The sequence below is a fragment of the Heteronotia binoei genome, chromosome 11, assembly GCF_032191835.1.
Source record: "Heteronotia binoei isolate CCM8104 ecotype False Entrance Well chromosome 11, APGP_CSIRO_Hbin_v1, whole genome shotgun sequence".
Lineage (NCBI taxonomy): Eukaryota > Metazoa > Chordata > Lepidosauria > Squamata > Gekkonidae > Heteronotia > Heteronotia binoei.
In genome coordinates, this window is record NC_083233.1 from 45,972,539 (window position 1) to 45,994,294 (window position 21,756).

Genomic DNA, 21,756 nt, shown 5'->3' on the forward strand with positions numbered 1-21,756 from the left:
GCAAAAGCAGTTCTCATCAAGAGCTTTGAAACAACCACCAAAGAATGGAACAGTAAACTAACCGTTTAAATTTTTTTAAAAATCTTCTGGCTTCTTTCCAAGGCAGTTTACAAAAACCACAAAAGCATCATAGCAAAGAAACACTTCCCCCACCTCACAGACAACTTAGAAGTGCTCTTGATTTGTAACTCTCCAAAATGATAACCCCTAAAGGGATAATTCCCTTTGGTGTTGCCCTAGTGAATTAACCATTAATCTGGATAATGTCTTAGTGCTGAGCATACTGGAATCTTAAGACTCGCAACCACTGAGAAGCATTTCTGTGCTCACCTTTTCTCTCACCTCCCAGGCCCCCACCCGACTTTCCCAACGGTTCTGGAATGCTTCTGTCCAACACGTGCAGTTCCTGACCTGAATTCTAATTGCACCAGAGCATTCCAAAGCATTTGTTCTCACGGCAGATGGTGTGTTCAGAGCTACTTCCATGGCTTGTAGAAGGTGTTTCTTTTTCCACCTTATGCATATTTAATCCCCGCTCATGTTTTCCTTCACCTTAAGGCTGAATTATGAAAGAGAACTGTAGTTTACAGACATTAGCGGGTCAGAAAAACAAAAAGAATGGCTTGTGATGAGCAGGGACACTGAAAACTTTGTAAAAAAAAAGCAAGAAAGAAAAAAGAAAGGCAATCAGCATCCAAACCTTGTTCGCAGTACCCATTTAGTGACCAGCTGAGAACTGTGTACAAGTGCCTTGAAGATCTCCTCAGAATTCAGAATGAGCAGCATTTTGAGCAGTTTTGTATCTGTGCTGTGGTGATGTTTAGTACAGCATGTAGCCACAGCTTATGCATCTTCAGTATTTGCTAGCTTGGGTTACATATGACCCAGGGTCACCAAGAGTAGGTCATGCACCATCAAAACCCAACTATTTTAAGGGTGTGCATGTTGATTTGGTGCCTGCATGGCTTGTGGCATTCGCCACTTGGGGGCGTTCACCATGCTGGTGCAGGCACAGAAGTAAGTGGGTCAAACTACAGTTCCCAGGTGGCAGTGAGAGAACACTTACATCCAATGAAAACAAAAGTGTGTGAGCACACGGAAGCACATACCTTGAATAAAATGTTGTTGGTCTTAAAGGTGCCCCTGTCCTCAAACTTTGTGCTGCAGACAAACAAACTTAGCTGTGGGAGTCAGGCACATGGGCAGGGCTTGAACACTAGACAGACAAGCCATGTAACTTCTCCTACTCCAACAAGACTGAGACAGCCAAGGAAACCACCTCATTTCTGTACCAAGACTTCTTTTTTAGAGAGGTCAGGTGCATTGATCCAAAAGATAAGGGAGAGAGCAGCAATGACAAAGGATTTGCAATGCTGACCCAGTGGACAATAAAGCATGCACAACGTGTTTGCAGCACTGACCCAAATGAGCAAAGTTAGACAAGAGTTAAGCCACACAACACCAAAATGTTTTTGTTTTCTTTCTTTTTTAAAATATTTTTTTTAATTTAATGTTTCTGTTTTTTTAACTGATTTTTAAACACAAAACAAAAATATTGGAACAGGGATGGGGAAAGCATTATGAGCAGGGCTTTTTATCTGCCAGAACGCACAGGAGCAGAGCTCCGCCTGGGCTGGCCAGGGCTCCAGCTGGCCCGATCCGCCATGCAACAGCCATGTGCTCCCAGGTCAGGTGGTGTGGCCTAATATGCAAATGAGCTCCTGATGGACTTTTTCTACAATCCCTCCCCCACACCAATTATGAGAATGTGCACAAACATAACATTTTCGATCCAGTTTAAAATGTTCGAAAGCCAATTAAACATTATTTCAGGGTTTGAGATTCTCCTATAGTGTGTGAACAAATTATAAGTTGCAACCTGAACAGAGGGGTGAGCAAGCATTTGTGATTATAGTCCGTCTAACAACAATTGAGAATCTCTGAGATCCACAAAGGGAACCCTCCCCTCCACAATTTCTAAATCATATTGTATCTTAACAGCTATCACCACCATTATCCTGCCAAGCTTGGAGTTCAAATGATAAAGATTTTGCTGCCCTCTAGTGGCAAATAGAATTAAAACTCTTATTTGTGCATGCAATTTCAACCTAAGTGAACAATTTAGATGCCTGCTCATTCAAGCACACCATGGCGATTAAGGTTCATTTGGTACAACAATTTGAAGTTTGTAGCTGTTTGGATTTATGTGTCAAAGGAGGATACCAACTGGGTTTAAATGTGGGAATAAGAGTGTAATGTACTGGGAGACGAGACGTGGTGAAGACTTCAGGCTTTATTCGCTAGTACATTACGGAACTGGGGAACACGCGGCCGGGTCCGCTAATATATACAAACACCCCGGAACAACCCCCCTGCTGGCCAGCCCAATCCTGGCCAGTTAAACTTCCCGCGCTTGACATTGATTGGCCGTGACTTTCCCCGCGCTGTGCCTGGTCGCCCGAGGACGCGCGGCGCGTGTGTAGAGTCCGATACTCTACACTCCTCCCCCCCTAGTTCAGACCACATAGTCCCGGAGGTATGCTGGTGCTCTCCGTTCCCGTGTCGATCTCCTCGGGGTCGCTCTTGGAGCTGGGTCTGGTTCTGGTGTGGGCGATGCTGCTCTTGGCTGTGGGAAGCTGGGGTCTGCTTCTGGCTCCGGCTCTGATTCGGTGTCTCTGGGGGCATCATAAGTAGGTAGTTCCTGTATTGGCGAGGCCCCCTCCGGCGCTTCTGTTGCTAGCTGTTCCCTATTCCCTGCCTCCTCCATTTCTTCGGGTAGGGTGCGGCGGCGCAGCTGATCTATGTGCCGTCTTAGTACCTGGCCCCCCTCGGTGGTCACCTCGTATGACCTGGAACCTGTCACCCTAAGGACTCTCCCCGCGACCCAATCGGGGCCGCTTGCGAAGTTCTTCGCGTATACAGGGTCACCCGGAAAGAACCCCCGCACTGCCTCCCGGACCTCTGGGGACCCGCGGACCTCGGGGGCCCGGTCTGGGTGCAGCCTGTCTAGACGGGTTGTCAGTTTCCTCCCCATGAGCAGTTCCGCGGGGCTGGATCCCGTTATAGGGTTTGGGGTGATCCTGTTGTGGAACAGGAAGGCTGAGAGGCGGTGGTCCCAATCCCCTTGTACTATTCTCCCCAGTGCTTCCTTGGTGGTCCGCACCATCCGCTCCGCCTGGCCGTTGGTTGCCGGATGGAATGGTGCGGACCTTATGTGTCGTATGAGGTACCTCTCCGTGAACTCCCGGAACTCCCGGGAGGTGAAGGCCGTTCCGTTATCCGTCACCAGGGTGTCTGGGATCCCGTGCGTGCATAGGACCCTCCTGAGTGCTCGGACGGCTGCCGCCGTGGAGGCTGAGGCTACCGGAATCACCTCCAACCATTTTGTGTAGGCGTCCACAAGTATAAAAAAGATCTGGCCCTGATATGGGCCGGCAAAATCTAAGTGGAGGCGGGACCATGGCCGCCTGTTAGACTCCCATCTGTGGACCGGGGCTGACGGGGGATCGGGCCGGGATTCTTGGCAGGGTTGGCACCTCCTCACCCACCCCTCAATTTCCTCATCCATGCCCGGCCACCACACATAACTACGGGCCAGGGCTTTCATCCTCACGATGCCCGGGTGGGTCTCGTGGAGGTCTTCCAGTACCTGTTTGCGCAAGGGGGGGGGGAACCACCACCCGGCTGCCCCAAAGCACGCACCCCTTGTGTGTCGATAGCTCGTCCTTCCTGGACGCGAACGGTCTGAACGCCTCTTCCACCTTGCCTGCCGGCCACCCCCTCCCCACCCAGTCCCTGACCCGTGCCAGGATGCGGTCCCTCCCTGTCGCCCGGGCTACCTCTGCCGCGTGCAGTGGGCGCTCAGGGAGAGATTCAATGAGCATTACCCCGTGTGCGGGGGCGGGATCGGGTTCTGTTATGGGGAGCGGCAGGCGGCTGAGGGCATCGGCGTGTCCCATGGCTTTGCCCGGGCGGTGTACCAGTTCATACGTGTAGGAGTTCAGGAACTGGTTCCACCTCAGGACCCTCTGGGATAGGATTTGGGGGGTCTGACGGTCTGAAGCTAGGAGGCCCAGGAGCGGCTTGTGGTCAGTGGCGATGGTGAAACGCCTACCGTAGAGGTAGTCGTTGAACTTGTGCACCCCCGCCACGATCGCCAGGGCCTCCTTATCGATTTGAGCGTAGTTCCGCTCCGCAGGGGATAGAGTCCGTGAATAGTATGCTACTGGCACTTCCCTCCCGTCCGGGAGTTGGTGCCCCAAGACCGCCCCCACCCCGTAGGGGGAGGCGTCGCAAGCCAGGATCAGTGGCAGGGTTTCATCATAGTGGTGCAAAACCGCGTTCGAGACCAATAGGTCCTTGACTGCCTGGAACGCCGCGGGAGTCTAACAGTCGGCCATGGATCCCACCTTCGTCGCCAGTGTAATGTACTGGGAGACGAGACGTGGTGAAGACTTCAGGCTTTATTAAAGAGCATAAGAAACGAGTGCTTTACAAGGGTCTAGTCCAGTTGCTGTGTTTCCACCAGGCAATTCTTTAGGGTTGCCAAGTCCCCACCAGCTGCTGACGGGGGACTCCTTTTGCACACATGCACAGCGTGATGACGTCACCCAGAAATGACGTATCACATCGGGCATGCTCTATTAATTCAGGGAGGGAAACTCTGGGTTTGAGAGGGGCTGCTCTGGCACAATAGAGTTCCTCCCAAAAATTGCTAGAGTGTCCCAGTGCAAAACCATAGAGTTTCCCCCAAATCCCTAGAGCGTCCCTGCACAAAGTGCCCGGCACGATATGTCACTTCTGGTTGATGTCATCACACCACATGTTGCCACACATGATGGGACTCTTTGGAGGCAGGGATCCCCCCAGCAGCCCACTCCATGCCAGCTGGTTGGGAGCCTCAAAACCAGGGGAAACCCAGCCCACAGCAGGAACTTGGAAAGCCTACAATTCTTGGACGCCTACAGAAAGGGCAAGAAGGCAACAGCCCTGCTGTTTCTAAAGCTGCTTGAATACCCACTAGTTTGGCTCATGTATTGCTTTATGAGGCACCACCCTCAAGTCCTCAGCCGTCACCCCACTTTCATTTCACAGCGTCTCTTCAGGCTGTTAAGCCAATTGCCCTAAAAATAGGATTTGGGGGGAATTTAGAGTGGAGGGCAATCAGCCTTTCAGCGAAATCTAAAACCTATTTATACAGAAGGTGTCTGCTTTGGAAGTTACCCAATAACAAGACAATATAATATAATAATTAAGGGGTTTCATTATAGAATAAAGATGACCATACAAGGATATAAAGTCACACAACACACATACAGTCCTAATAAAGATAGGGTTGAAATAGACAGGGGTAAACACAAGGATTGACAAACAGGGTAATAATTACCTATCGTAGTCTTCGAGGAAGGCTCCAATGGCGACGAAAAAGGAGCTGGGGGAATGAACTCTCAACTGTACCAGTCCTAACAAGAATTTAGAAAGATCCCCCAAGTTCTCCAACAAACTGATCCCAGATTCTTATGAAGGAGCTTGCTGTTTCTTTACATATTATACAATTTGAGCCTAGAAGCTCTCATTGCAGCTACTCCAACAAGCTTCTTACACAATCCCAAGGCCTGATTCATGCTCCCAGACTCCACCAGGAGGCAGATGGCTTCTTCCTCTAACAATTCCTCTTTATTAATAGTATAATCTTTTTCTATGCCCTTTACCACAGTATCCTGCTTAGTTCCTTCTTTAATGAGGCATTGGCTTCTCTGGTACCAGACCCACAAGGGGCATCCCACCAAGGACCCTACCAAGGACCAGGTGCAAGCTGGGCCATGTTCTCAGTACATCCCAGCAAGAAACGCAATCGGTAGAGACCAACACTTACCAGGAATGGTCAGCAGAGCTGAAAGAAGAAAAAGACCTTCCCAAGAGATGCTCTTTTTGATTGGAGCCAAATATGATTCATCTGAAGCAGAGAAGGGTCTATTTTAGACATCTTTAATTTATGTCCTAGTAACCCTGATTTGAACAGCTGGACGAATTACTAACTGTCCTGCCAAATAATGAGACTTAATCACAGCAAGGAGAGCCAAAATCCTTTGGAGTATATGTATTTTTTTCCCCTTTCGTCTAATTGAGAATGTTCGTCCCCAGTAAAAAAGCAGAGAACGTATTCAGGGTTCCAGCTTGCTCCGCTCATGAGATCCCCCAGCGCTTGGCCTCTCAGTGTTTATCCTACAAATAAACTGTACAAAGTGTCTTTTACTGTCACTTTTAACACAATGAAAGTCACAACAAACTGACTTTTTTCCTTTTGTAAAAACAGAAAACCAGCCTAGTGAACACCTATTAGTTTAGTACAGCCAGGAAATAAAGTGAGGCTCTGGTCTTCTTTAAACATTTCTCTTTAAGAGTCTAACTGGATATGAGAAATGTAGATCTCGTGACTCTCTGTGCCTCTTCCTTCCCCTCTTCCTTGTAATGTCAAGCTGAACACAAGCCATGATGAGGCACCTCCGCTCCATGCTGATGCTCTGTCTGCTGAGTTGGGTGAAAGGCGACTGACAGTTGAAGGGTGTTTATTAAGATGTTATGAGGGAAAGGAGGTAACAAGGCAGAAACCAGAGGCAGCTCAGAGCTCCTGTTGCTTCTACTTAAACTCTTTAAAGCTTGACAAGGACACTCCCCAGCCTTCATTAGATGAATTTTAAAGTATGTTTTTTGCCCAGCTTCATTTTGAATTACTGGCTGGTCCTGCCTGCCTCAGTTTCTCTCTTTTTAAGGAACTTGCCTGTTGAGTGAGTATGAAGGTGACATTTCTTTTGTCCCTCTCTCCTACCAAAGACTTCAGACTTCTCTCTAGCTTAAGTGAGACTCATCTTGAAAGACTGCCAGTCAGTCCACACATATGCTGGGACTGTGGAGACCGTTGGGGGCCTCATCAGTTGAGAACACTGGTTGTGAGAATTAGAATTTATGCCCTGACCTGGATACCCCAGGCAAGCCCGATCTTGTCAAATCTCAGAAGCTAAGCAGGGCCGACCCTGGGAAGAACTTGGATGGGAAACCTCCTTGGAATACCAGGGCCGCGGTCACACTTGCCATTAAATCCATCCCTAACCCGCTATTTTACAATGAATTTCCTGATCAGACATCCCTCCATCCTTCAGTTCTAAGCAGCGTTGGTCCCGTCGTTGGTTGATCAGAGGTCTCAACTGGACCTCATTTTTTGAGATGCCATTCCGCACTCGCAAAAGCGCAGTACCATGGGATATCGTGCTTGCCTTTTTTTAAAAAAAAAACTGCCAGAAAAGGTGAGCAATCTGCCCCCCCCCCCAATTTAAACACCCGGCCAGGGAGGGGAAGCCCAAGGGTTCTCTTTGCTGTCTCTCCGCCTGGCGGGGAGACAGCAAAGGTGGGTCATCTTCCTCCCCCCCCATTTAAACACCCCACCGTGGTGTTTAAATGGTGGGGAGCAGTGCAACTCTCTTTGCTGTCTCTCCACCTGGTGGGGAGACAGCAAAGGTGGGTCATCTTCCTCCCCCCCCCCCCCGGCATTTAAACGGGACAGGGTAAAAGTCGGAATGGGCCAGAACAGGCCGGAATGGGCATCAAACAACGTAGACTGTCACAAAAAATGAACACCCCACCTGGGTGTTTAAAGGGGGGCTGGGAAGCCCGGGAACTGCCTTTGCTATCTCCCTGCCTGGCAGAGAGACAGGAAAGGTGGGCGATCTGCCTCCCCCCTCCCCCCCCCATTTGGGAAAGGTCCCCTGTGCAAGCACCAGTCGTTTTCGACTCTGGGGTGATGTTCTTTCACAAAGTTTTCGTGGCAGACCTTTTACGGGGTGGTTTGCAATTGCCTTCCCTGGTCATTACACTCCCCCCCCCGAAAGCTGGGTACATATTTTACCGACCTCGAAAGGTTGGAAGTCAACAATTGCTGGCACAATGATATCATTTGGAGTGGGCATCTCACAGGGAAGCGGATGTGCGCTTGCGACGAATCGGCTACAATGGAGCATTCAAACATAGAAAGTACATGTGGGAGTCGTCAGAAGCATTCTTATTCCGGATTTAATGTACTATCAAAAAAGTCTGCGTCTCAGTCGTGGCAGTTCAGGACACGAACGAGCCAACGACCATTGCCAGATGCTGATGTTTGGACAACATGCATCTGGCTTTCATCCATGCCCATCTCGTCAGTTTATGTGCGTCTGACCTCGGCCCAGGAGTGGAAGGCAGAGGCAGGCTACGTCCTCCATGCCCCAGTAGGGGTCACCAGAAGTTGCCATAACTTCCAGACATGCGCACCCACACATAGGGCTTTTTTGTAGCAGGAATGCCTTTGCATATTAGGCCACAACTCCCTGATGTAGCCAATCCTCCAAGAGCTTACAGTAGGCCCTGTAATAACAGCCCTGTAAACTCTTGGAGGATTGACTACATCAGGGATGTGGCCTGATATGCAAAGGAGTTCCTGCTACAAAAAAGCCCTGCCACGCACATAATACAAAAATATGAGAATTTACTTGTTATCTGTAGCTGAAATGCAGAAAGTGTCTAGCTGTAGCTGACAAGTAAAATCTAACTTTCCTTTTATATTTTCTCCTGTTTAATGTTTTAATTATAATTCTCTGACTAGGATTTTCATAATGCTCTCTTGCCTACCTGCATCCCATATTGGTGATGTTACATAGTTTGAACTCTAGATAATGATGAGTTCCTTTCATCCTTAAATGGTAGGCTTATATAAGCAGCTGACTGCCAGATGGTGACAGTGTTACAAACCATTTTTATAAATTTTATAGATATAATAACTGACTCAAGACATGTTTTGAGTAGTGGCCAAACAAGGTATAAACAGCAGTGTACAGAGGCCACATTCCTCCTCTGCTGTTAAATCTTCAGCAAACTGTATTCAGAGAGCCCTTATCTTTGACTGTTGTCAGGATCAGCCCCCTACGGAAGGAGTTGCTATCCAAGTTGTGAGTTCTAGATCTTTTGGGGAAATTAAAAACCAAAGTTTCCAAATCCTGATGGCATACACTCAAGTTCTTAAGGAACTCAGATGTGAGATAGTTGATCTACTAACTTGTATATGTAACAGATCACTAAATTCAGAAAACTGGAGAGTAGCAAATGTGACACTAATTTTTAAAAAGGTATCCAAAGGGGAACCATGAAATTATAGACTTGTCAGCCTAACGTCTGTCCCAGACAATATAGCAGAAAATGTAATCAAAGATAGAATTGTTAGGCACATAGAGGGACAAAGCCTGTTGAGGGAAAATCAGCATGGCTTCTGCAAAAAAACAACAACCCAAAATCCTGCCTCATCAACCTTTTGGAGTTTTTTGAGAAAGTTAACAAACATGTAGACAATGATGACCCAGTAGCCATTATATACTTGGACTTTCAAAAGGCTTTGGCAACGTACCTCACCAAAGACTCCTGAGTCAATTTAGCAGTCATGGGACAAGAGGATGGATTCTGTGATGAATTAAAAACTGGTTAAATGACAGGAAAAAGAGAGTAGGAAACAATGGACATTTCTCACAATTTGGTGTGAGAACCAGTTTGGTGTAGTGGTTAAGTGTGCGGACTCTTATCTGGGAGAACCGGGTTTGATTCCCCACTCCTCCACTTGAAGCTGCTGGAATGGCCTTGGGTCAACCATAGCTCTGGCAGAGGTTGTCCTTGAAAGGACAGCTTCTGGGAGAGCTCTCTCAGCCCCACCCACCTCACAGGGTGTCTGTTGTGGGGGAGGAAGGTAAAGGAGATTGTGAGCCGCTCTGAGACTCTTCAGAGTGGAGGGCGGGATACAAATCCAATATCTTCTTCTCACAATGGAAGTAAGTAAACAGTGGTGTCCCACAAAGATTGATATTGGGGTGAGTACTATTTAATTTACTCATAAATGATCTGGAACTGGGGGTGAGTAGTATAGTGGCCAAGTTTGCAGATGACACAAACTTATTCCAGATGGTGAAAAGGGCTGACTGTGAAGAGCTCCAAGACTGATCTTTCTTGCATATTTTAATCTGTTCAAAGTGTACAAAATATGCAAATTGCAGAATCTGGGTTTTCATCATCATCATCATCACATTTTATTTGTATCCCGCCCTCCCTGCCGAAGCAGCTCTTATTTCTTGGTGCAGAATTAGATTTTTTTTATTGCATATTACTCAGCATGAATTACAAAATTGCACAGGGTGGGGGTGGGTGGGAAATGCCTGTGAGACTATCACACAAGTTTAGCATACTTAAAGCCCACCAAAACCAACAGGCTCCCACAGACCTAATTGTATACTGCTGGAACATGGCCAGAACAATGAAGCAGCGGTGGTGGTGGTAGGGGCCTTTGGGAAAGGCTGTTCATAATCTGCATAGCTTGACTTTCAGGCCAGGAGGAAAAAGGAGGAGCCATAGGGAGAGACTGTCCAGATGGTCTTCTGTTTGTGGTAAAACTTCGTTCTTCCATAAAAATAAATCAAGACACAGTGAACAGGCTACTCGAGTGAAGCCAAGATACGCTGAGGCTGTTGTGAGGATGTATGAGTGGTGCTGCTGGTGAGGAGGGGGAACATGCTGTCCCAGCTCGTGTTTACTAGTGACACACACATCAGACAAACAAGTAACATTGCTGACTGTACAAAACTTCTCCCATTAGGACAACACACTGAGGTTTCCTTTTAGTGCTGCACTAAAAGTTCTATAAGCAGATGCAAGCTGAAACTGTAAGATTATGGGGGTTCTTGATAGGCTGTTGGGAAACCTGCTTTGGCAGTTCTGCTCTGAAGATAAACTCTCCCCCCCCCCCTCCATTTAACCTCATGTTTTTACATTAAGATGGCAATGATTAGCTTTCGTTTAAATGCTGATTTCCATGTGCTCGAATGTTACTCGATGACACTGGCTTGTGTGAATGTGTGAACTAGTTCTATTAGAACATCTTCTGTGTAAAGAGCTGAGAGTAGCCACAGAAGCTCTTGAGGATGGGGTGTTGATGGTTCATGTACCCAGCTGAAAAAGTCAGGGCCACCCCAGCAGTAGCAGCCAAAGAAATTAAGGCAGTGAGTAAACTCGTTATTATTACTTCCTGAGTCCGATGCCCTTATTATTACTTCCTGATTTTGCCTGTGGCTTTGCCAGGGGAGGCTTATGCTATGAGAGATCTCCTGAAGAAGCCACAGGTGAAACATGTTGGGATCAGGTAGCAGTAATAAAAGATGTACTCAACACCTTGATTTCTTTAGTAGCTCAGGCACCTAGGTGAGTCACCTTTTCATGCTGTCATGATTGTCTGTAAATAGGGTTGCCAGGTCTTTGTTGGAAAATACCTGGAGACTTTGGCAGTAAATCCAGGAGAGGGCAGGGTTTGAAGAGGGGAGGGGCCTCAGCAGGGTACAATGCCATAGAGTCCATTCTTCAAAGCAGCCATTTTCTCTAAGGGAGCTGATCTCTGCTAGCTGAAGATCAGTTGAAAAAGCAGGAGATCTCCAGGCCCCACCTGGAGGCTGGCAACCCTATTTGTAGAGCTGGCCCTAAGGCCCTTTTCACACATGCAGGTTCATGATGAGATGCCATGTGAAACACCAGGAGTGGCAAGGAATGAAAGAGGTTTCCTATAGCCTAGGTGCCTTCCACATGGCAATGATTCTCCTTGCCACTTTGAAGACAGAGGTACATCCAATGGCAATGGAGTGACACACACACACCCCACATCACCAAAGGGCTTTCTCAAGCTTTCTTCCCATAAATGGTCATTCACCTATTGCTATAGTGTTAGTCTATAGCAGTATGTAAATTACCAGTTTCGTTAAAACTCTGGAAAAGCCCTACAGATGCTGGGGCAAGGACAATGTTGCTGATTTAGCAGAAGCTACAAACATATGCACTTTCCTGTCCAAACAGCGTGCAAGCACACTTTCACTGCATTATTTCCCCAAAGAGTATCAAACCAGATTTGGGAAAGATCAGAGCAAAGCAGGGAAAAGTCTGGATAGTGGGGCCAATGTTGTGTGGATGCTATTAAAACCACCCCAGTTTGAATGCCAGACCTCCATGAGGAAGCAGATATAATCTCAAACATAATAGTTTACAATTAGGGTTGCCAAGTCCAATTAAAGAAAAATCTGGGGACTTTGGGGGCGGAGCCAGGAGACTTTGGGGGTGGAGCCAGGAGACCTTGGGGGTGGAGCCAGGAACAAGGATGTGACAAGCATAATTGAACTCCAAGGGAGTTCTGGCCATCACATTTAAAGGGACAGCACACCTTTTTAAATGCCTTTCTTCCATAGGAAATAATTAAGGATAGGGGCACCATCTTTTGGGGCTCATAGAATTGGACCCTCTGGTCCAATCGTTTTGAAACTTGGGGGGTATTTTGGGGAGAGGCACTAGATGCTATACTAAAAATTTGGTGCCTCTACCTCAAAAAACAGCCCCCCCAGAGCCCTCAATACCCACGGATCAATTCCCTATTATTCCCTATGGGAATTGTTCTCCATAGGGAATAATAGAGTGCCTAGTAGACATTTCCCTCCCCCCCCCACGCTTTCTAAAGGAAGGGGGAGGGCCTCCATACCAGGGAATTCCCCCCTCCCTGCCCCCTCCCTCTCTCACACACACAAACAAACACTTACCGGACTTGGTCTTCTTCCCTCTGCCTGCTCTGAAAACGAAAGCAAAGAAAGGGCGGGGCCGAAGCCCTTCCTGTTTCCTCCTTCCTGCCCAGCCTTAAAGGGGCAGAAATTTTACAAACTGCTCAGGACTCAGGAGCTCTACACCAACATGAACGCTTCAGGTATGTTCTCCCCCCCCCCTCCACCCCCCCACCCCCCCCGCTTCCTGATTTCTGGAGACCGGGGGATGAAGCTGGGAACCCAGGAGCCTCCCGGAAAAGCGGGGGGATTGGGAAGCCTATTTACAATTCATACTTTTGAATGCAAGTCACTGACCTATGCTGGATAATCCAGAAATTAGAAGGCCAGTGGTACATGTGCATGTGTGATCCTGCCTCCAATAAAACCCTGTTGACCCAGATTTAGGGCCAGATTACATGCTACAAAGTCCTCATGTTTGCTGAGCAAAAACACAAGGACTTTGACTCAAACCTTCAGTGGGAGTTTGGTGCCTCCTAAATTCAGGCTGGCCTTTCCCTGCTTGTGATGATGCACAAGGAAAAGTAGTTTCAGCCTCCTCTCCTCTCCCACATCATTTTTGCTTCCTCAAACTGCCCTGTCAGCAGGTATTGGTGGGGCCAGCCCAAGGATTTTGGGTGCCCTGGGCCATCTATCACTCTGGCACGCCCTCCCCCCTAATCCAATAGAACAAGAAGTCGATAATGAACCATGTAAAAATAAAAATAGATACATTCTTCAAAAAACCTCCATGTCCCACCATGGCAGCTATAGGAGACAAGAGTCCAGAGGTATGAAGATGTGAGAAGCCAGTTCTAGTGTTGCCAACCTCCAGGTGGTGGCTGGATAATTTTAACTGATCTCCAGATGACAGAGATTAATTCCCCCCCCCCTCAAAAAATGGCTGCTTTGGAAGGTGTTCTCAATGGCATTATGCTCCTCTGAGGTCCATCTCCCGCCCGTTCACCTCAAATTCTCTAGGAATTTCCCAACCCAGAGCCGGCAACCTTAGTTAATACCAAGCTTCCCCTCAGGGCTTCTGGTTTTTTATTTTTTGGGATGCCCCTCAAAATCTGATCCCCTAGCCAACTGCCTAGGCTAGTGGTTGGGCCAGCTCTGGCTGCTGGCTCCACATTCTTTGTGTGGCTGCATGTAATTTTTGCAATGCAGCCTATAATGGCTTCACAGGGATGTCTGAGGAAGCAAAAAGTGGCAAAAGGAGGGACAAAGGAAAGCTGAAGCCTGTTCTATCTACATGCCCAGTTGTAAAAGAAGAGAGTATGGGTGAATCAGGAGACACAAAAATCCTACTGAATGTCTGACTTAAAAGTCTTTGTCATGGCCCAGCAAACATGAGGACTTTGTGACATGTGAATTAGACCCTTAGCAACTTTGCCATATGACAGACCAATGTTGCATATTTTTAAAAGGAGATTAAAAAAAAAAAAAAAAGGCCAAGGCTGATGGTGCAAAATCAGGTTAAAATCCCCCCAAGTTTAACCTGATTTTGCACCATTGGCCTTGGCTTGATTTTTTTACCTCCTGTGACTGGTGCAGCTCTTGATCTTCTTGCATTTTTTAAAAAAACTGCCATAACTTAGACTCATGATTCTTAAAACTTATTTGAATTACCTGACAATTATTGTCCAGCAAGACACACTGACTGCACATTATCTATGTGACAACTGCCATGTAAAGTCTTTAAGTTTCTGCATCCCACACTTCTCTCCCCCACCGCTCAGCATTAAAAACAGCTCTACTACCTTAAGTACATAATGTAACTGAGTCTGTAATATTGTTCAGATGTTTATTAGTAATTAATCACACCCCTGGTTAAACAAGAATATATGACAGCTCTTCCAAAGAACTGGAAATCCCCAAGGAAACCGAAAACAAGAAATCTTCATTGGACAGTTTGTCCTAGAAAACGTGCGAGAACGAATCCAAGAAAGAACATAAAAAGAGAATGAGGAAAAAATCCTCTTGTAATAATTTCCAGATGCTGCTCAGGGAACCCACAGTGGGTGGGTTTGTGGCCTTCCAGAGTCTCCTTCTCTGTGTTTGGCATCCTTCAGGGTATCGGTGTCTTTATTAGAGCTACTTTTGCTTGAGAGAAAACCTTGCCGGTTGCTATTGAACTGATAAAGTCGTAGTTTAAACAAATGTTGCAGTTTATCCTGGAACTGATTGCCAATTAAATAGTACAAGAGAGGATTGATGCAGCTGTTAGCAAATCCCATGGAGATCCCAAATGGCAGGGCCGTGTCAATGGCAGACACAATCCAGCACTGTCTGATCACATGCATCCAGGTCAGGGCATCCAGGAAGGTCAAAACGTGGAATGGGAGCCAGCAGATCAAGAAGGCCACAACTACAGCGGCGACCACTTTCAACACATGGTCTCTTCTCTGCTTGTTCTTCCCCAAACCTCGAACCTCGGGCTTTCATCAAGTGCACCCTTATCCAGATGTAGCATGTGGCTATGATGGTCATAGGTATCAGGAAGCCGAGTATGTTTTTCATTAAGGCTGTCCCAGCTGACCATTCAGAATATTTCTCCGTGGGAAAGGCCATGACACAGGCAGTCACATCCAAAGCTTCAACATACTGAGTATCTCGGAAATAGAAGGTGGGCATGGAGGTCAAAGCAGCCAGGCTCCAAACAAGCAGTGCAGTAACAGAAGCCCGCTGCAGCGTCCGTCGCTGAGACTGAAATGGGTGGACAATCGCCTGGTAGCGGTCCATGCTCATGCATGTGATGAAAAAGATGCTAGCAAACATGGTCAGGCCCAAGACCGAGCTGGAGAGTTTGCACATTGCAGAGCCAAAGAGCCAGTTATATCCATAAGCGTAATAAGTGGCCCAAAATGGCACTGTGACCAGGGCCAACAAGTCTGCTATGGCTAAGTTGACAATGTAAATGTTGGCTACAGTCTTCAGATTTTTCTGGCGGCACAGCACTGCAATCACGAGGCTATTTCCCATCAGTCCAAAAATGAAGAGAATACTGTAGAGCACTGGAATGAGCACAAACTGGTAACTGGAGAGATGGACAGAGCAATGGGACCAAGACGAGATGTTGGTTGGGGGTAAGGAGGGATCTTGAAACGTCTGTTCCGTGGCAACAATCATTGAGTTGTTTCTGGTATGCATCTTGCCAGCTGGTGAGGAAAATGGCTCTCTTGGGACCTTTTGGAGAAAACTTTTCACTTCACATTGTCCAACTGCTAATTTTTTTGAGGGGGAAGAAAGGGAAAATGCATTAGAATTGTAAACTGTATATTGTGATGCATGTCCTCATTATTCTCTGTTAACTGATGGAAGAAACTGACACTGAGAGAAGATGCTGAAGGCTCTAAATTGAGCTTTGAATCAAGGGGCTGCATCCACTCACCTTCATATATTGCGCTACAATTAGGCTTTAGCAATTATTTGCAACTGGATTGTCTCATCACTCAGGAAAATCCAGCTGCAAACTATTGCTCTTGCACAATGATTGTGCATGATCCAGCAATATGTGGATCCAGCCAGAGTCTCACAGATCCATCGTTCTGTCAATCCGTCCATCACAACTGGCAGAGACATTTTGGGGTCAAAAGTAAAAGCTTCTCAGTACTACCTGTACCATTGTTTGTGACTTCAAAATGACCATGCATCAAACGACAAAACTTTTTTCTTTTTTAATTGAAGGGTCTTTTCTGTTACGGTAACTGAGATTATAGAACTTTCTTCTCAACAGAAATTTGCAACGCACCTAATCCAGTTAAATGTTACATGTCCAGTGCAAGTGATTTTATTTTCCACATATTTCAGTAGATCTGGCTAATTTTATGGGTCTGTTGGTTGTTTTTTTCTTAGGACTGTTTCCCATTCAGTATATTTTTAAAATACTGCTGTTAAAATAGTCTTCATAAAATCTTTAATTTGTTAGCTTTATTACACCCTTATCCCCCCCCCCCCAATTTAATTGCTTCAGACTGTGGATTTTATGGTGATTTGTGGTCATTGATAGCTGATGAATGCAGGATATATGTATTTTAAAAGTTCAATTTATATAAAAATATAATTACAATTTAATCACAAATTTAGAAACCAATTGCAATAATTTAAATTAATTTAAATAACTGTAATAGTTATACATCCAGTTTAGGATAAACCTTTATATTGATAAGCATTTGTTATTTGTTTGTTTATTTATTAAAAACAAGGGTTCAGCAGAGACCTAAACTGTTGGTTTATTTCTGCTGCCAGGGTTTATTTCTGAGTAAACTGGAAATGGATTACAGAGGAAAACTTTTAGTTTAAGAAAGGTCTGCCATTTCTTTGATTTGATATGAGACCTTTTATATGATGAGATACTCCCTTAACTTTGCTTAACCACCAATTCACCAATGGAATTTTATCAGATTTCCAATTTTTTTTTGCAAGCTGTGTTTTGTTGCTATGACCAGAATTAATGCCCCCATCCTATATTTTGTGACCATTGGTGTAGAATTAATCAAGACACGTTTTTGGTGAGCCCCCCGCCCCCTCGCTCTGTACTTGCAGAGTAAAAATTATTCACCATTAATATAAAGAGATACAAGAGACAGAAAATGAATCAGTCTTTCCATTTGACTGTGATGAAATGATTCCTTGTTATAGTTTCAATTATATCCAGATGTTTCTTTCTTTACATACTGCTAGTGGCAAAAGAACCTTCAATGCAAAATTGTTTATCTTAATGTCTGTATACAAAAAAACACAGTAAGGTGTTCATTTAAAACAAAATACTTTCAAACCAGTGTGGGGTTTTTGTAATAAAAAGTTGCTTGTACTCATAAGGTTGCCCTGATTTCCACTAATTCTCTCTTCCGGACTTTGGAGAGCTCCCCCCCCCCCAAGTGCCAATACTTAGTACTGTCAAATACTATCACCAAAAAATCCATTTCAGACTATAATCTGTTTGAAACAGGAACCAGAAGAAATGTCATTTACCTTGGCAATGTTCCGATATGAGTTGGGTGCAGACCTGGTTTTGTCCACCAGTCTTCCCAAATATGCTAAAAACTTCACAATCTCTGCTTTCTTGTATCACTTTCTTCATGGAAAGAGGTTAATGCACATAACTCAAAGACTGGATTTGAAGGTCCCGTCAGAGAGATTTTTGTCTGGTTGGAGAGAGCAAAATTTTTTGTTAGAGCATCCCCCTCCCTCCTAGCACATGTGAGCATAGGCAGAGCGCCTTATGAAAGGATTTCATACACATCACCAGCCAGTGTTGCTTCCCCAACCTACAAGAGCAGACAAGAGGGTTGGACAAGACATTCATCTCTCTCCATAGCCAATGGGATTCATGCTGTCATATGGGGTTGGCTGCATGCCAAGTGCAGCTGTTTGGCGATCTTTCTTTCTTTCTTTCTTTCTTTCTTTCTTTCTTTCTTTCTTTCTTTCTTTCTTTCTTTCTTTCTTTCTTTCTCATTATTTGTCCGTCGGTTTTAGAAAAATATATATACATTTTTAGCCCTTAAAGACTGAAAGTTAGTGTCCAGATTATATTTGCTTCAGTCCCAGAAGCCAGTGGGAGGGCATTAAGCAAAAAGCTTTGTAACAATCCGGAAATAATAAATCTTGAGGAAGATGGAAGTTTCAGAGAGGATTGTCTGAGCTATGTTTATTAAAAAGACAGTAGAGGATTAGCTGTGAAACACATACCATCTGTGGTGCCTTTTCTTTCATCGCCAGTATGGTAAATGTAAGGAATTTGGACAGATCTCTTACTGAAAGTCTGAAGAAGAGGAAGCTGTTTGAAGAGCCAATTCTTGTAGAAAAGACAGACCTGATTAGGAACGTGTGTCATAGTAGGGACAACTAAACAATTCAACTTTCCATCCAGGTGCCAGCCAATAATTGCACTGCATGTGGCAGACAATACATATGGCGCCCTGTCTTCCCACTAGTTAACAGGGGCACAATTCAGCAGGAAGTTCTCCCATGCAAATTTAACCCAAGGAGCTGTTATGCTCTCCTGCCACTCCTGTTCCTACCCAAGAGGCTGGGTTGGAAGAATTTCCCAATGGAGTGTGTCCCGAGTATGATCAGTACAGTACCCCTTCCAGCATCATGACCTGCCACTCAAATATGCATCTTGTTGCCGCCTGGTAACTTTATCTCTCCTGCCAGTTAGTCAGCCAGAATTAGTCCTCCAGGGCATAGTTAGTACCATGCTGCCTGTCCCCTGCAAATTGTATTAGGTAAAGCTGCTGTCAGATTAGTAGGGCTGCCAGCTCTGAGTTGGAAAATATCTAGAGATTTCTTTTTGGGGGGGGGGAGGGGGGAGCCTGGAGAGGGCAGGTAGGTTTGGGGAAGGGAGGGACCACCTCAGCAGGGTACATTGCCACAGAGTCCACCTTCCAAAGCAGCCATTTGCTCCAGGAGAGCTGATCTTTGTAATCTGAAAATCAATTGTAAAAGCAGGAGTTCTCCGGGTCCCACTTTCAACCCTACTGCTTGGGAAATTTCTTGCAATTGGTGGGTAGTGCTTTGGGGGCGGTGGAGTTTGGAGGGAGCTCAGTAGATGTGAGGGCATGGTCCGCCCTCTGAAGCTGCCATTTCCTCCAGGGGAACTGATCTATGTAATCTGGAGACCAGGCCCCACCTGGAGTTTAGTAATCCTATAGCAGAAGTACAGCTATAGAAGACCATTGAAAAACTGGCAACCATTATCACCTGCATGCTGAGAAACAGCACCTCCTGCTGGCAGTGTAGATTGCAGGGCTGGCCTGCCTGAGACTTTATTTAATACATGTTAGGGGTGGGGGAGAGACAAAAATAGGATTCTCTCCCTGAGAGTGAAATCCCTATACTCTGCTTCAGTTATCTGTGTCCTAAATACCCAAGTGAGAACAAGGAAACATCTTGGTAGGCGCCAAAGACCTCACTGGCACCAAGTTGGGAGATCACTCTGTTGTGCATGTTTTGCATGGAATATTTTTCAGGTTTCTCACCCACTTTCCCCTTTTCTGCTTGCTGATATTTGCTGCAAGCTTTGCAATGCCAGGGGGAAAACTCCACTGGTTTAATCATGAAACATGATCTGCCAGAGGAATGAAAGAGCAGTGCAAAACATTTCTTCTCCCAGATGCCAAGCTGGAGCTATTTTAATCTTTCACCAGCAAGAAGGGTGTCCTCAGAGGTTTGGCTTCCGAGACTGCCAACCTGACATGTCTTCAGGTCGTTAATCATACACTGCCCCCTTCATTCCTCTCCTCTCTCCATTTACCCAACACCCCAAATGATAGAATGGAATTAAAAACATGCTTCTTGAAAGGATGGGAACCTGTTGTCTGGAGTCATCCTGTTCTCATGCTTTTAAGCTTCCCATCCCAAGAATAAGAACATCTTTACAAAAAAGAGGCTAGTTTTCTCATTACTTTATTAGTTCATTTATTTATTACTTTATGTACAGTCAAGGTCACAGACTTTCTGCTCCCCCTTGAATTTCCTGACTTTGGGGCCTGCTCCCCATCCCACATCCACTAGAGAGTAACACTTCATGCATATGATGAAGTGGGCTTGCTTTTAGGACGTGAAAGGATCTGCCACACAGCACGTTAGTGAGTCTTTAAGATGTCCCAAGCCTCTTCCTTATTATAGTTATCTTTACAATTTACAGAGTTTAGTAACGTGAACTGGAAAGCAACCAGAGCCTGACATTTTGGCAACTCTTGGTCTCCAGGCTGACATTTTGGCAACTCTTGGTTTCCATGGATGGATGGATGGATGGATGGATGGATGGATGGATGGTGTGGAGGGGAATCTTGCCCATGAGGACAAAGATTTGCACCAGTGAAGAAAGATGCATCATCTACTCCCAAGAATGCATAAAGGGGGGGAGGAGTGTAAAGAGGTTTTCAAAGGCTGATTTTTCACTGATTTCTGCCCCCCCCCCAGCTTTACCTGGATTATTTCTAAATCAGCAAATATGCTTGAAAAAACAGATTTTCCATACTTCATCACAGAAATTGCTTCTCAAATGTGGCTTCTCTGGCATGGAAACTTCCAAATAGTGCAATGTTTCACAATGTTCTGGTGTGGTTGTCAAATCGTACTTTTGAGTTTAAGAATTCCTTGGCATGTCAAGACTTCAGTGTGGGATCCAGATGCTGGACACATTTGCAAGTTCGTCCTTGCTGCTTTTAGGGAAATAAGGGACAAGACTATTAAGAGCCCCCCAAAACCATTGCACCAAACATTGATCACCAGGACATTTCAGCCCTAAAGAGAGGTTCCCATCCTGAAGGCATAACTAGCTTTGTCTGTAGGCCAGAAATCTCTGCACTCCAGCAAAGGTACATTCCTTCAGCCTGCATTGGACTTAGTCCAGCCCACATATTTACACTGGAACTGACCTGAAACAAAGGTGCATTCTTCAGTAATCTGTCATATCCAACCTCTCTCTGTGTCTCTCTGTCTCTGTCTCTCTTTGTTCTCATCTCAAAGGTTTGGTAAAGAGAAATGTTTGTTGTTTGGTAAACTTCTGTGTGGTTTTTAATTGGGAGGCAACAATTTTGATGGTGATGGTATTTTGGATATTGGGGAATAAATAAGAATGATTTCTCCACCTAAAATCCATATTGAAATTAGTTGAGGGTTTTTTCAAGTACTTGCTTTATAAAAAAAACTAGGAATAAGGCTCATTGTGAACAAAATACACTGGCTCTGGGTGAGTGCCCCCCCCACCCTTGCTGTCTTCCCACCCACCCAAGTGAAGGCATTCACTCCTGCCCCACACACACCTCAAGGGGAGCTGATCTCTGCTATCTGGAGAGCAGTTGTAATTCTGAGTGATCTCCAGCCCTCACCTGGAGATTGACAACAATGGTTCCCCACAAGGAAATGGCTGGTTTAGAGGGTGGAATCTATGGTGTTGTACCTGTCTGAGGTCCCACCCCTCCTCATACCCTACCCTCTCCAGGCTCCACCCCTCAAATCTCCAGGAATTTCCCAACCTGCAGTTGGCTGTCATAGAGGGGCTGCTACTGAACAGGAGCAAGCAGCCAAGCCTAGTTAAGTCATGCTAGTCAGGTGGCATTAAATCACCCAGAGGGTGCTGCCAGGTCTAGGGTAGCCAACCTCTAGG

General features: G+C 45.8%; 1 protein-coding gene across 1 annotated transcript; it reads right to left on the reverse strand.

Annotated features, from left to right (window-relative positions):
• Nucleotides 1-14,433: 14,433 nt before the first annotated feature.
• On the reverse strand, nucleotides 14,434-17,899 carry AGTR2 (angiotensin II receptor type 2). The gene is given in 3 exon segments (XM_060250009.1): nucleotides 14,434-15,067; nucleotides 15,069-15,862; nucleotides 17,613-17,899. Coding segments are annotated over 3 exon segments (1,329 nt in total). The 5' UTR covers nucleotides 17,722-17,899; the 3' UTR covers nucleotides 14,434-14,641.
• Between the last annotated feature and the right edge of the window lie 3,857 nt (nucleotides 17,900-21,756).